Source organism: Dama dama, chromosome 14, assembly GCF_033118175.1.
Source record: "Dama dama isolate Ldn47 chromosome 14, ASM3311817v1, whole genome shotgun sequence".
Lineage (NCBI taxonomy): Eukaryota > Metazoa > Chordata > Mammalia > Artiodactyla > Cervidae > Dama > Dama dama.
In genome coordinates, this window is record NC_083694.1 from 34498657 (window position 1) to 34514939 (window position 16283).

Consider the following 16283-nt stretch of genomic DNA (forward strand, 5'->3'; position numbering starts at 1 on the left):
TCACCATTTCTGTTCAACACATGGAAGTTATAGCTGGAGCAATTAACTCAAGGGAAAAAGAGGCATTCAAATCTGAAAGGAAGAAGTAAAATTAGTTTCAGATGATAAGATCTTATATTTAGAAAATCCTAAAGGCTCGACTAAAGAGCCGTTGGAATTAGTAAATAAATTTAATAAAATTACAGGATACACAATCATTATACAAAAACTAATTGTGGCTTCCCGGAAAGCGTGGCTATAACATTTGGTGCATTGGCCGGGAAACTCCTCACTTTGAGGAGACAGGTCTCATTTGAGGCCACCCCGAGGCTTTGTAGCTTGAACCTCCTAGAGGGGGGAAGGCGCCTCGCCCCTCTGGAAGGATTCTGCTTCTCAACGCCCGGACCTTTCACGTCAGCAGGTAGTGGACGGCAGCAGGGGAACTGAGCGCTCAGCCCACCAAGGCAGAATGGACTTTAAGGGAGAAACAGTCTCGGACCATGTGATGTTCTGGTTCAGCTATGCTGACTGGCAGGTGAAGACACGCTGATCCCCCTTCTCCCTCTGGGATCTGGCAGGATTTGGACGGGGATGACCTGACCCCTCCCCCATGCTGGATAATGACACGCCTGCCTCCCAGTGCTTCACCAGGACCGGAGGCCGCCTTAATGCCCGATCCAGGGCCAGGTGAAGTTTCTGCAACAGCCACTGCTCCTCTGCCAGCTTTCCCGGAGTTCATAGAGCCGCCGTTTGGGCAGGCTCCGATCCTGGTGACAGAAGCCTCTGGCCAACACTTCCAGGATCCGGCTCCACCCGAACCGCCCAAGCTATACCCGCCTCTCCCGTTAAAGTTGCAGGTATTGTCCCTTGATCCATCACACCAGAGCAAAGAAGGCATACCACGCTGACCGGGAGGACGCCGAGTGGACCACCCAGAAGGACCCCACCGACCCACGGGAAACCAAGATCATTCTGAGGAGGAAGAAGAAAACTAGGTCCCAGACGAGCCCTCTACAGGATGGAGCTGGGTAAACGACTCCTGCTGCTCGGCCTCACCAATGCAATTCTGAACTTGGGTATGTGGGGCTATGCCCCTGTCAGTAATAGACAGACTCCCCTGGTGGGTATCGTCACTCCGTTATGGGGACTTTAACAACAGAAAGGAACTTTCCTCTCTCTCACCATCCATAACCTTTCTTTGCCCTCTGGTGTTAGAAGAAGCCATCAATGGGCCAAGGACATAGGGTTACATTTAACATGAACACCAGCCTTATGGAGATAACAAAGGCTTATACCTCATATGAAACTTAAAGAGGAAAAGGGCTCCCTTACAAAAGGGGGACAGGCCTCCCGGTGCCTTGAGCAATACTACCAGGTCTGGGATGAATATTTCTGGATGACTCCTGAGAAAGGACAGTTGATTGCCCCTGCTACTATTTGCTGGGAACAAAAAGAACAGAAAGTTGGATTTGGAGACCATCCCCTAGATCCAAAAGAATTGTTATTTGTGCCCTGAACAATGTAAACAAATCTTGGAAGTTACCTATCACCCCAATCAGTCTGCTCAGTGGCCCGGTTCCGACTGGAAATATAATCCTGGAATCCGCTGGGTAGCCCCCAATGGGACCCAGTGGCTCTGTGGGCTTAACTTATGGCCATGGTTACCAGTTGGCTGGGTGCGGCGTTGCACATTAGGATTTGCTTTCGCCCATGGCAGAATTAAGCCTAGCCTACACCAGCCTCCAGTAAACCTGCCTTATCTGCATGCAAGATGGACACGATCTGTGTTCCAATGGTATGACTATGTTGCTGCCTTGTTTATCATACTGCTTTGTGGGCCCTGCTTCCTACAATGCCTCGTGAATTTTGTAACCCAGAGGTTGATAGCATTCTCTCATGTGGGTGGCAGGAGGGCTAAGGTACAATATATCTCAATAAATGATGCTCGTTATGGAAACTAAGAGCATCAAGAGGGGGGAATGAAGAAGGAATTCATAGGGCCTGGACTCCATCTCAGGCCTGTCTGTGCTGATCGTGCGCGGCCACCTCTCCAGTGGACTCTGAACTCTGTGCTTAGCGCCTGTGGGAATGACAATGGAAGGATAAGACCCCCCTCTGGGCAGGGGAATGTTGAAGAAGAGAAAACAGACACTAATCACCCCTGCCTCTGGACACTATCTATCAGAATGTAAGCACAGGCTTATCGGTTATTAACTATTTGGAATGTAACTGCGGGCTTATTGATTATTGACTGTTTGAACACATAACATGTGAATGATGGGGTTATTGTAGTTGTATTTACCCTTCCTTTGTTTATGTAAGTCTCAAGGAAATTGGGGTAGTGGGTTTGGATGCGTGCACATGGGGTATAAAAGATTTTCACAAATGCTGGTCGGGGTCCTTGGCTAAGAGGAGACTCTGCCTTGGGCCCGCCAGTGTAATAAACTGCACTCCACTAAAAAAAAAAAAACAAAAAAACTAATTGCATTTCTATACACTGACCTGTTCTCTGTACAATGAACTACTGAAAAGAGAAATTAAGAAAATAATCCCACCTATAACAGAATAAAAACAGAATAAAAAAAAATACTTAGGAATAAACTCACTCAAGTAAGTGAAAGATCTGTACGCTGAAAAGTATAAAATGTTGAGAAAAGAAATCAAAGGCACAATTAAATTGAAAGATATTTTCTATCATGGATTGTAAGAATGTACATTGTTAAAATGTTCATACTATGCAAAGTAATCTATGCATTCAATGCAATTCCTCTCAAAATTCCAATGGCTTTTTTTCACAGAAATATAAAAAGCAATCCTAAAATTTCTACAGATCCACAAAAGCCAATGAATTACTATAGCAATCTTGAACACAAAGAGGAGAGGTGGAAGCATCACACTTCTTGATTTCAGCTGTATCATAAAGCTGTAGTAATCAAAACAGTGGGAGCCTCTATCATGGTATAAGAAGTCTAGCTCAAGTGTTGGAGGCATCAAGTGAACAGACCATGTGGATAAGCCATGTAATGAGGAGAGAATCTGAAACTACTTGGAGAGGGACAAAGGACCAGCTGTCCCAACACAGAGTTGAGTCTCCTGATGATTAGAGACCCCAAATAAAGTTAATTGTGCTCAGTCAGCCTACAGAATCAGGAGAGATAATCTGTGGTTGTTTTAAGCACTAAGTTTTAGGGTGGTTTGTTCCACTAAAATAGATAGCCTCACCACTGATTCTCATGTGACTTAGAGGCTACCAGAAGGTTACCCAGTCTCACAGTATCTGTAAAACTGTGAGGTGCCAAGTTCCCAAGGAAGGGAGTGCTTGGAAGGGGAAGGGAGAGGAGGAGGAGGAAGGCAGAGGTAGAGGCTGGGGCCATAAGAAGGGCAGTGAGAGAGAATTTCTGGAGCCAGGTCTAGCAGGAACAGCTGCATTTGGGCCAAGAATCCTGATGATCTGTTTGACAGTATTTGCCGTCCTTTAGAGGAGCCTGTGTTTGAAACAGTGTGCCATGCATTTAATAGTACCAGCTAGAATGCAATTATGGTTACACGTTCACCCATCCCATATTTATTTTAGATCTGTCCTATTAATGATCCCTAACCCATAACATCAATGTATGCAATCAGTCCCAAGGGAAACCAGGCCAGAGTCACAGTCTGGTGGGTCCACTGAAAACATGCTTACTTATATCTTTACTCCTGGAGGGTCAGACCCATCATTGCCATGTCAGTAAGACAGGGCATTTTAAATACTTGTCCTTTCATGCAGTAAGATTGTTTTTTCTTTTTTCTCCATTGTCAAGATAAGCAAAATATTTAGAAATACTGTTTTTTCCCTATACTCTTAATCATAGCTCTTTTAAGGAAAAATGTAGGAATGAAAGTTATCTGGGTTTACGAGTAGTTTAAGGAAGTAATACTTCTTTTATTAATGTGTATAGCATTTAACAAAACTATAATGAAGAATGTTAATTATATGAATATTACTTTATATAAAATTTTTAATCAGTGAGAGAGAAGCCTTTTCTTGCTGGTTCTTGGTGTTCTCCTATCTATATTCAAATTAATGCAGAAATAATAGTCATCTTACTTAGTGGTTATCAGGAGTTATATCATAAAGGTTTCACATATAAAATGTTATTCTCTAATAGAAAAAAGAAATAATGGAAAATTTTTAATACTTAAAATAGCTATAAAATGCATTACCCACTCTAAGTGGTTTGATACCTTTGAGTCCCTCCTATCTTTTTAAATATTCAATTCTAGTAAATATCACAGCCAAAGAGTTCCAAGCGAAGTGCAATACTCTGATTCCATGTTTTAGGAATGATGCGTATAAACCTGGAGATGATTGGTGGGTTGAGAAAGTTCTTCACATGTCCTTTGACATTATTATTTCCTTCAAAAATCTGAAAGCAAAATATGAGAAACTCTTTAATGATGGCATAATGGGTATGGAAATCTTATAACTGAAACTACCATAATATTGTACATCAACTATATTTCAGTTAAAAAAAAACTTACAGATAAATTTTTATCTTTTTAAGTTCAAACTGTGGATATCAATGAACATATACAACTTATCACAAAGATGATCCTCAATCAATTATGAAATCTCACTCCAGACATACCTCTTTAGGGATATCACCTCTCCACTGATCTGAGTTGAAATAGGAAAAAACAAAGAAATCTGATATGGTGCTGTGAAGCAGCCACAAAAACACCTCCACATTTAGCCCCTTTGTAGTTATGTGACTTTGAGCAAATTACTTATAGACTTTGATTCTCTCTTTTTTCCCCATTGGCAAAATGGAGATAATAGATTTTACCTAGTAGAAGTTGTTGTGAAGATTTTAAGAGCATGTCAACATATGATAAGTGTTTATTAAGTGCCAGATAATGAGCATAAAAATGCATGGTTGCATTTTATTTTAAATGCTAGTAATAGCTAATGATTATGGTTAGTTATTACTAACATTTAAAATGCAGTCATGCATTTTTATGATTTAATACCCTTTCTGTCATATGCCCTACATCCTCAACTAAACTGTGTTTGAGGTGTGCTTTTATCATCCCCAGAAAGCTCCCCAAGATTTACACACATCAGAGACTGAGTCACTATTTGTTTATAAAAATGATGTTTACCCTACTATGAGAACATCCTGATACGGTGAGAAATAAACCAAACCCACCGAAACAAACCAGGGGTTTAGAGAGAGACAGAGAGATTCAAACCCATTAACTGAGATAAGGGCTGAGTCCATGATGAGCATGCAGTAAACATCCATCCCCTACTCCCGTGTTGCCCCTCCTGCTGGTTTCAGCCCAGTTCCCATTCCTGGAATATTTGGTTCATCTCCTTAGCTTTGCCTCTAGTAAGATTTTAAATCCACATAGCTAGGAATTTAAGAGTGTGATGGAGTAGTTCATCTTTCGAGAAATTAATCTCCTCGTGGGGAAGGATAGCAATTGTTTTCTGCTTAGTAACAATATGGCACAGAAAGGCATATGGCCATAGTTGTTTGATCAGCTGTGAATAACAAGTATTTCTAAGCTAATGCTAATATGGCAGGTTTTCTAGACCCCTGTTATAGATTGTACGTTTGTGTCCTTCCAAAACTCATGTCTTCAAACCCTCATCCTCAATGAGATGATACTAGCAGGTGGGGCCTTTGGAAGGTGATTAGGACTAGGAATGGGGGTAGGGCCTTCATGGCATCTCCGTCTCCCTGTGCACACACCAAGGAAGGCCATAGGAGGGCACAACAAGGTAGACTGCCCTCACCAAGAACCTGCCCGTGGTGGCACCCTGATCTAGGATTCTAGCCTCTAGAACTGTGTGAAATAAGTGGTTTTTGTTTATCACCCAGGCTGTGGTAATTCATTACACAGCCCAAGCAGGCTGAGATGACCCTTTCTTTCACCGTCTTCCTCAGAGACAGTTAAACTTCACATCATCCCCTGTTCTCGTTATTTGGTAGATGGCACAGTCAAAACAGAAAGATAGTATACATGGTCCCTGTCCCAAGACCAGGTACAGGACTTAGAAGACTTAAGGAGTGATGCACATCAGTGCCCACTTCTCAAATACAAGAGCTATTTGCAAAATTGAGGTACTGTTCTCATCATAGCAGTTTTCAAATTGTTTGCTTTTTGCCAAGATCTCCCTGTACCTTGTCCACGATTGCGGATTTCTCCCTGTAAGGTTTCCAGTCAATGCCCTGGTCACTGTAGTGGATGGTGTAGCTCTTCACATACATTTCAGAGGACAGAGACTTGCAGCCTTGTGTTACAATCGCAGTTATCTTCTTGATCTTGAGCAGATCGATTTGTAACCACTGATTGTTGTTGTTCGCCTGTGAAAATGATTAGAACAATGGATAAGACAGAGGTTAAAACCTTTCCTTTTTTTAGATCGAGATACTCAGAAATGCACTGTCAAAGGATTTCTTTTCTGTCTCATCTCTGAAAATTCCCTTTCTCCTAGAATCCTTCCCTATTCCTTCTCATTTATCATCGGCATGTTTAGAAACTTCTGGAATGTTTTACACATTGTACAATAGTTATTTGTTTGCTTGTATTCCTTACTCTTTGAGGGCAGGGACTTAGCTTTGTTTCCAGGTACTTAACAAAATGTATGGCACACAGATGGAGCTCAAAAAATAAATATATTTTATCTGAGAAAAAAATCAATTGCTAAATTATCTGTCAATATTTTTCTCTTAAGCAAGTCGGTTTAAAATACTATGATGGTATAGTATAAAATGCATAGCAGTATACATTAAGTGGAAATACTGTTTGATTCCCCTTATACGAGATGCCTAGAATAGTCAAAGTCATAGAGTCAAAAAGTATATTGATGGATACCAGGGGCCATAGGGTGAGGAGGGGTGGGGAAGGGAAATAGGGAGTTAGTGTTTAATGGGGACTGAATCTCATTCTAAGAAGGTGAAAAATTTGGGAGACGGATGATGGTGAGAGTTGCACAACAATGTGAATGTACTTAGTTCACTGAACTGTACAGTTAAATATGGCTTAAAATAGTATGCTTTATATTATGTGACTTTTACCACAATGAAAAGATAAAAGAATTAAATACTACTATGATACTATTGAAGAGTTATCTGGGAAAGAACTAGAGAGTATACTCTCTCTTACTTATTTTAGAAAAGCTCCAGTTTTATTTCCATTGCTAATGTCAAATAGGAGAAGAGGTCCAATTTCTTCTTTTATGATATTTCAAATAAACATGTTATTTGAGAGACTTGATAAAGCTACACCCGGGGCTGGACATGCCATAGTAGTCGTCTTGTCTCTCACCTAAACAAAATGCCTAATCATATGTTTGGCATTAGGTGCTTGGAGAAAGAGGATCAGAAAGATTAATTGAGTTTTGGAATAATTTGAGATTAATTTTCATCTTTGGGAGATTTATCCTGCCCCAGAGTCTCACTTGGGCTTCCCTAGTGGCTTAGTGGTAAGGAATCCACCTGCCAATGCTGAAGATGCAGGTTCGAACCCTGGGTCCGGAATATCCCCAGGAGAAGGAAATTGCAACCCACTCCAGTGTTCTTGCCAGGAGAATCCCATGGACAGAGGAGCCTGATGGACTGCAGTCCATGGGGTCTCAAAGAGTCAGACACAACTTAGTGACTAAACAACAACATAGTCTTGTTCAATTCTGTATGAAATAACCAATATATATTTTCTCAACATCACGCATATGTACATGGCTGTATGTGTATACACATATGTATGTATATGTATAGTCACATGTTACTGTATTTTTAAAGCAAATTAATTAAATTTAAAGGTACTGTATTAGATAATTTGGGTTAATTTTGTAACATCCTGTAGTGACATCTGCTGGAGTTTTAGTGTGTCTTCAAGGTTGTATGAATGATACAGAATTAGAGGATTTTTGTAGGTGTATATCTTTTTGTCTCTACCATAAAAGAGATAGAGACACTTGTGCGCATACCTGCACATGCCTGTCTTAGACTTTCAGCCTCTCTAAAGAAGCTCTATAAAAGACATTGTATACTAATTGAAGGTTAAGAGAAACAAATAGTTCTGACCTAAAATTCCCTGGCTGCCTTGCATGGCATGTGGGATCTTAGTTCCCTAACCAGAGATCAAATACATGCCCCCTGCAGGGAAAGTAGAGAGTCCCTTATCACTGAATTGCCATGGAATAATCATTATTTTTTATTATCTTATTTTATTACAGGGCTTTTCTGGTAGCTCAGCTGGTAAAGAATCCGCCTGCATTGCAGGAGACCCTGATTCGATTCCTGGGTCAGGAAGATCTGCTGGAGAAGGGATAGGCTACCCACTCCAGTATTCCTGGGTTTCCCTTTTGGCTGAGTTGGTAAAGAATCTGCCTACAAAGTGGGAGACCTGGGTTTGATCCCTGGGATGGGAAGATCCCCTGGAGTAAGGGAACAGCTACCCACTCCAGTATTCTGGCCTGGAGAATTCCACTATACTGTCCATGGGGTTGCAGAGTCGGACACAACTGAGTGACTTTCACTTCATTATTTATATTATAGAAATTAAATAAAAATGTTATACAACACTGTCACTTTTATTACTTTTAATTTCTGTGGGTCTCAGTTCTCCCCTTTTGCAAAATTGCAAAATGAGTTCTTGGGTTGCTTCAGATGGTACAAGGAGCACAGATCTGTTTATTTGAAGAATGGGATTCCTGATTCTGCCACCAGGCTGAACTAAAATATTTAACCTCCTTTGTGTTTAGACTTGGCTACAATCCATAGAGTCACAGAGTCGGACACGACTGAAGTGACTTAGCATGGATGCATGTATTTAGACTTAAAAGGAAAATCTGGACCAGATGCTTTGTAAAAACCCCTTGCCTTTCTAACATTCTGTGACTCTATGGTAGTTGAGAAATGAATTTCAGGGCACAGATATTGGTCCCCGAGACCATCCAAATGGAGTCTCTGCTAAGTCTCTTCAGTGAGTCTGACTCTTTGTGACCCCATGGACTGTAGCCCACCAGGCTCCTCTGTCCATGGGGATTCTCCAGGCAAGAATACTGCAGTGGGTTGCCATGCCCTCCTCCAGGGGATCTTCCCAACCCAGGGATCAAACTTCCATCTCTTATGTCTTCTGCATTGGCAGGTGGATTCTCTACCTCTAGCACCATCTGGGAAGCCCTAAGATGGGGCCCAAACTCTTTTGTTTACTCTGCTTGCACCATACAACTCCCTTTTCCTTTCTGGTGGCCTGACTTAAGATTAGACACTCTAAAGAGAGTCCAGGGAATTGTAGTATAGCTTTCTTAGGAGAGGGGCTTCCCTGATAGCTCAGTTGATAAAGAACCTGGGTCAGGAAGATCCACTGGAAAAGGGATAGGCTACCCACTCCAGTATTCTTGAGCTTCCCTTGTGGCTCAGCTGGTAAAGAATCTACCTGCAACACAGGAGACCTGGGTTCAATCCCTGAGTTAGGAAGATCCCCTGGAGAAGGGAAAAGGCTCCAGTATTCTTGCCTGGAGAATTCCATGGACTGTATAGTCCATGTGGTCACAAAGAGTTGGACACGACTGAGCAACCTTCACTTTCTTAAGAGAGGGTGTTAGGTGGATAGAAGATAGGGAGCTTGGCTTACATTGATTGACTGGACTGTTCTGATTTCTTATGGCATTCTGATTTTCCAGGTCAGTTGAAGAATGAAATAAATATGAGTCAATATATATTAATAGTTACCCTAGAACTAAGTTACCTTAATTGCTCAATGGGCTAACATCTAAGGTAATATAACTCTCTGTGAGATGTTTGTAAAACTTAGATCACAGATTTAAAAACCTGGTTTGGCAGGATTTTATCATGCCACTAATGTAAAGGAATGTTACAGAGTTCTGAAAAAAAGGAACAAAAAAATTTTAATGACACTCTTAAGAACATAAAGGATAATGCTAGATTGTGGAGGGAACCAAAGAAGAGAAGATAGTACAAATCTAAATCATTTACTGCTAATGTAAGTTGTCTCAGTCAGGAGCTGGCAAAATACAGCCCAAGGCCCAGTCTGGCCTACTGCCTGTTTTTGTAAATAAAGTTTTATTGGAACACAGCCATGCTCACTCATTTATATATTGTTGATGACTGCTTCCTGCAACAGTGGTAGAGTTGAGTAATTATGACAGACAATGTATGGCTCACAAAGCCTAGAATATTATCTGGCCCTCTGCAGAAAAGTTTTGACCACCCCTAGTCTAAATCAAGACCACAGAGATGAAAACTTCTCTCTGAGCTAAAACTGTCAAGACAACACACATCCTAGTTCTCAGACATAGGATCATACTCTGTAGAAACAAGGAATGATCTTCTGGCTTCCCAGGTTCCCGTGTTCCCTGGAGTGAGGGCCTATGCTTTCTTCAGAAAGACTAAGAGAACTCCATTCACAGGGGACATTTCACCTTAGCTTGCCAGGCATTTACACGGCCCTGGGCATTAAGACGTGCAAGGAAGGGTTGCCAGTAGTTTCCCCACCAAGACTTTTTAAACGAGGAAGCGGTGATTTGCTTGTCTTTTATCTTTCCACTTTCCATACCCAGCGGTGTGGAGCATCCTGTCAAGAGAAAAAGTAATGTGTATTTACACACCACTGATACTCCTTGTATTGTATTTTGTACTTCAGCAGAGACAAATAATATTATTGCTAAGTAACAACAAAACAACCATCACAGCAATGATGTTCTCAGTCTATACATGTATTACTTAATGCTCTTAAATAGCTCCATTTTACAAATGAAAAAACAAGCACAGCAAGAAAAAGAAACTTGACTCAAGTAACACTGCTAAAAGAATCAGAAATTAGATTTGAACCCAGGCAGTCTGACATCAAATGCCATGTTCTAAACATCTAAACTCATCTCCGTCCTTCAGAGAGTCATGGAAACTTTGATCTCTGCTTTGAGGTAGACAATACTCCTAAACATCCACGTTTATAAGTTAAAGTGTTAGTTGCTCAGTTGTGTCCTACCCTTTGCGACCCCATGGACTATAGCCTGCTAGGCTCCTCTGTTCATGGGATTCTCCAAGCAAGAATATTGGAGTGGCTAGCCATTCCCTTCTCCAGGAAATCTTCTCAACCCAGGGTTCAAATCTGAGTCTCCTACATTGCAGGCTGTTTCTTTACCATCTGAGCCACCTGGGAAGCCCCTATGTATATAAAGTGTCACAGAGATGAGACACTTTGTTTTTGCTAGTAAGTCATGTAGACACTTTCTTGAAATGATACCTTACTTTCTCCAAGAAAAAAGAGGCTTAAAAGAAGAATGTCTATTGTTGATACTAATCATATAAACATCAAGAAAGTGAAGAGATTTTAAAATTAATGCTTCTTGTATTATGTATTAAATGGAGGTTTTAAATAGACTAGCATTGTTGAATGTCACATTTTAGGGTAGCTTGACTCTGTGACCTGAACAAATGACCAGTTAACATCATATCCCATATGGAAAGAAAAAAAATAATGACTTAAAGAGCTGTTTCAGGGCTTCCCACATGGCTCAGTGGCAGAGAATCTGCCTGCCAATGCAGGAGATGTGGGTTCGATCCCTGGGTTGGGAAGATCCCCCTGGAGGCGGAAATGGCAATCCACTCCAGTATTCTTGCCTGGAAAATTCCATAGGCCAAGGAGCCTGATGGGCTACAGTCCATGGGGTCGCAAAGAGTCAGACATAACTGTGCACGCACACGCTATGCTATGGAGCTGTTTCAAGTTTTCCTGCTTAAACAAAATTTGCATTTTACGTGGAGGATGTTATATACCACGGCTATGTGGACGTGGGTAAAATGCCCTTTCGATATCCCTCATGAATATCAAGAGTTTATTGTATTATTATCTGCTTTAATAAGAAACTGTTTCCAAGGTTCAGTTACTTTCTCCACTGTGAGCTGTACTTTTTTCCCTCTGCCCTGAGAGAAGGTGCTGTACCTTCCCAGGAGGTATGCTGCAGCAAGTTTTCGGTATGTTTGTGTATTGATCTCCCTCCTCCCTCAGCCCTTGAGCAACTTTGTGGTGCCTGGATCTGCCAAGCCCAGGGTGGTCTGTTTCATTCTTTTACTGCAGACTGTGAGACCGAGGTTATATTCTATATATGCTTTGAAGTAAAAAATGTTGGAAAGTACCACTTTAAGAGAGGAGAATAGTTGATGAGAACCTTAAGCATCTTATTATATATAGAAGAATTTTATTATTGCCATTTATGATTGCCTAGATTTTTATATACCACAGGTCACATTACATCCCCTGAAAAACAGAAACTTAGAAAAGGCTTGGGTACCTACATAGAATGTGAAACAGAAGACAGAGTTCAATCAAGGCTTCAGGAAGTTGGGAAGCAGATGTAGTTCTCAAAAACAATTATTGAATACCTAATATATGCCAGTAATGTTGCAAGACACTTTTATTATATTAAAGTCTGAGTGACCGGGTTGGAAGGCTTTTAGAAGGGTCAGACCCAGTTTGACTCTCAATTCTTATTGAAAGTAGGCTGGTGGAGGTCATTCTTTGCTAGGGTCCTTCTTTGGAGGGTCAGAGCAATGTCCATATGGTCCAGACATTGTTCAGAGAGATGGTGCCTACCCTGTGGCTGCTAGAACCAGTCTCAGTCTAGATCATTCCTTGAATGGAACCTGTGTTTCACAGAGATTTTTCTAGGAGCCTTAGTGATTGGAGAAAACTAAGAATTCTACTCACTCTCCCATATGCCCCAAATCTTGATTTGATGAATAGCAGCAAAAAAAAAAAAAAAAAAATGTCCATGGGGTTGCAAAGAGTTGGACACCACTGAGAGACTGAACCGAACTGAGCAAGAAAATAATGCATCTGTGTTCCTTACCGTTAACCTCACATCCTTGCAGCTCCAATCGAAGGGCAGGTTTGTTATAGGATCCAGTTGGAGAGATCCTGATGTATCTAGCCACAACAGGTGGATCAATGTGATTCTCTTTTATTGTAGAAGCATCGGAATTGCCACCAAAATACTAGAGGAAAAGAGGAAATTTTAGTTATGTAACAATTCTCTATAAAGTGATTTTATACTAAAATTTTCATCCAATTTAATATTGTAATATTACGTTTTCAGGTAACCTGAGTCAAATTAATTTGGTCTTAAAAGATAACTGGGAATACTTCCACTTCAGGAAGATAGTATAGATGAAATTTGCCCCGTTCCTCCTGCTGAGTACAACTGAAAACATAGAAAGACTCTGAAAGGCGGAGAAGATAAGGCAGACTGGCTAGGGTTCTCAGGACCCAAGGTCAGTGCCTTGGGTTTTCTTTTTACCTCATATACAGACTTATAAGTAAGGAAGCCAGGAATCAGGAGCCACCAACAGGTGCAGACAGACATACAAACAAAAACAAAACAACAGCAAAAGCATTTTTTCTCTGGCCTCAGGACCAGGAAAGGGCAGTCTAGCAAGACTGAAAACTTGCAGACAACAATTGTTCTACTTCAAGCCAAACACCATAGGTTAGAAAACACTGTGTCCCCTTCCCTACCGACAGCTGCAAAGGCCGGATGGGGAACCTAGACTCCTATGCTCATGAGACTGTAACGAGGCACCCAACACTGTCACTGGAGTTGTGTCAGAGAAAACAAAATAGAGACCCAGGATTTCCGTCTCTTCTATCTTATAATAAGGCTTTCACTCTTGCAGTGTCAGTGAGACTATTCCATTCCTACCCATCTGCAAAGAGGAGAGGGGTCCCAGCTCACGTGTCAACAGAGGAGGCCAAGTGGAAAATGGACTGTGACCTCTTCCTGGCAGTAAACAGGCTGTGTCCCATCCCCTTTCCCTGGCAAAGCAGTGTCAGAAAGAGCCAGAAGATAAAAGTAGATATCAGTAGCCTTGAAAACAGAAAAGCAATAGATAAGAGCAATGAAACAAAGGGCCAGTTCTTTAAAAAGATTAAAGAAAATTGGCAAATCTGTAGTAAGACTGATAAAGCAAGAACGAGAAGAGATGCATGTTACCAATATCATAAATGAAATAGGCAATATCACTACAGACCCAACACAAATCAAAAGGACAATAAGGGAATAATACAAATAACCTGTACACATATATTTAACAACTTAGAAGAAATGACTCAATTGACTGAGAAAACACAAGCTATCCCAATTCACCCAAAATGAAATAGATAATCTGAATAACATGTAACTATTTAAAAAAATGAATTTGTAATTTAAAAAGTCCCGGAAAAGAAATTTCCAGGTCCATGTGGCTTTTACCGGTGAATTATACCAAAAGTTTAAAGAATTAACATCAATACTAGATAATCTCTTCCAGAAAATAGAAGCGCATGCTGCCTAATTTATGTTATGAAGCTAGTATTATTCTCACATTAAAACAAAAGGACAGTAGAAACAAAACTATACACAGATAACCCTCACGAACATAGATGCAAAAATCTTTAAGCTATGGACTTTAATTTGTGTACTCTCTGCAATACTGATTGGTAAGACTCATAATTTAAGGTTTTCATGATCTATTCTAAGGTAATAGTGCAAATGATTTATTATAAGAAATAGCTAAATAATGACATAGAAGATAGTAAAATAGTAAACGATTTACAGAAAAAAAATGAAACTGATTCAAGGTTATCAGTATAATAATGGACTGATCCTTGTATTCAGATAGCTTTCTTTGGAGAGAGGGGCGAGGGAGGAGGGGAAGGATTAGGGGTGGAATAATTGGGTCATTGGGAATAACCCTGGCTGAGCCTTTGGAAGATCCAGCAGGGGGACATCACTCCTCAGGCATGACAGCAAAAAAAATAAACAACAGAAACATGAGAATCACACTGCCTCACAGCATTGCTGGTATTAACACTACTATTTCCTTCACTTGGGGCTTCCTTCAGTTACACTGAACTAAAGAACAAAATAAAATGTGAGAGTAAAATTGAAAATTGGTGGCCAAATTTTAGCATGGGCTCTTTAAGGCACACAACCAGATACTCTGCTGTATATCATCTGTCAGTCTGATAAATCTGGATGCTTAGTTTGATGATAAAGAGATTTTCCTTGCAAGTTTTATGGAGCTTCGAAATTTCAAAAGTTAAGGTTATTTTTTTTTTTTAATTTATACAGACACATCACTTTACCACTTTTCTTCATAAAACACTAAAAATGCCATTTGTATTTGTAACACCCAAAAGGTATTTTTTAAAAAGATATAGTAACCCTAGGCTTGGGAAGAAACAGCGGTGCACACAGACCATCACATTCTTTGTGCTGTTCCCTTTGAAGATCCGCCAGTTTTTCTTGTCGGAGCTGTAAGCCACACAGAACTCGGTGGTGTAGTAGGACTTCAGGTAGTGTTTGGCGCCCTGGGTCTGGATCCCTGTGAGCAGGACTTCCTTTTGCATGTCTACCTGCAATATAGCAAAGCCATTGAGCAGAACTATCCTTGTCAACAAGTCACACACACACTGCCTGAAGTCACTGAACAGCTAACTTTCTTTAGAACAAAAGAAGAGCAAACAAACTAATAAAATGGCTAGGTGCAATCCATATTTGAACACAGGATACCTGAATTGTAATCCAAACTCAACCAGAAACTAGTTGTGTGTGACATTGGGAAGTTAGTTAATCCCTCCATGCCTTCTTTTTTTCCATCTGTAAAACGAGATATCGCTAGAACTAACCTCACAGGTTTTGAGTATGTAAAGTATATAAAATGCTGCCGCCGCTGCTGCTGCTAAGTCACTTCAGTCGTGTCCGACTCTGTGTGACCCCATAGACGGCAGCCCACCGGGCTCCCCCGTCCCTGGGATTCTCCAGGCAAGAACACTGGAGTGGGTTGCCATTTCCTTCTCCAATAGCACCTAGTAATTGCCATTTCCCCTAATGGCATTGCAAGAACAACAAGAAGAAATTATTAAACCACTGTCATTTTTATTATTACAATAGCAGTAACTATTATCAGGTTGGGCCTTCCCAGGTGGCTCAGGCAAGGCAGGAGCCACAGGTTGAATCCCTGGGTCAGGAAGACCCCTAGAGGAGGAAATGGCAAACCACTCCAGTATTCTTGCCTGGAGAATCCCATGGACAGAGGAGCCTGGTGGGCTACAGTCCATGGGGTTGCAAAGAGTCGGACATGACTGAGCATGCATGCATAATCAGGTTAATAAGACATACCTGGATCCAAGGTTGAGAGTTCAATTCTGTTGAAAGTTTTTCTGGGATCCAAGCATTGTATGATCCACCATTGTTTAATCTTGCTAATGTGGGGTCCCAATAACCTAAAGACAAAGGAAGAAAATAA

At 40.9% G+C, this 16283-nt stretch overlaps 1 protein-coding gene across 1 annotated transcript in view; it reads right to left on the reverse strand.

Annotated features, from left to right (window-relative positions):
• Positions 1-2711: 2711 nt before the first annotated feature.
• F5 (coagulation factor V) overlaps positions 2712-16283 on the reverse strand; it is a 74503-nt gene continuing 60931 nt past the window's right edge. The window contains exons 20-25 of the mRNA XM_061160278.1: positions 16157-16260; positions 15235-15390; positions 12848-12992; positions 10418-10569; positions 6150-6332; positions 2712-4385 (exon numbers count right to left, since the gene is read on the reverse strand). Coding sequence (XP_061016261.1) covers positions 4239-4385; positions 6150-6332; positions 10418-10569; positions 12848-12992; positions 15235-15390; positions 16157-16260 — 887 coding nt within the window. The 3' untranslated portion in view covers positions 2712-4238. The remainder of the gene's footprint in view (positions 4386-6149; positions 6333-10417; positions 10570-12847; positions 12993-15234; positions 15391-16156; positions 16261-16283) is intronic.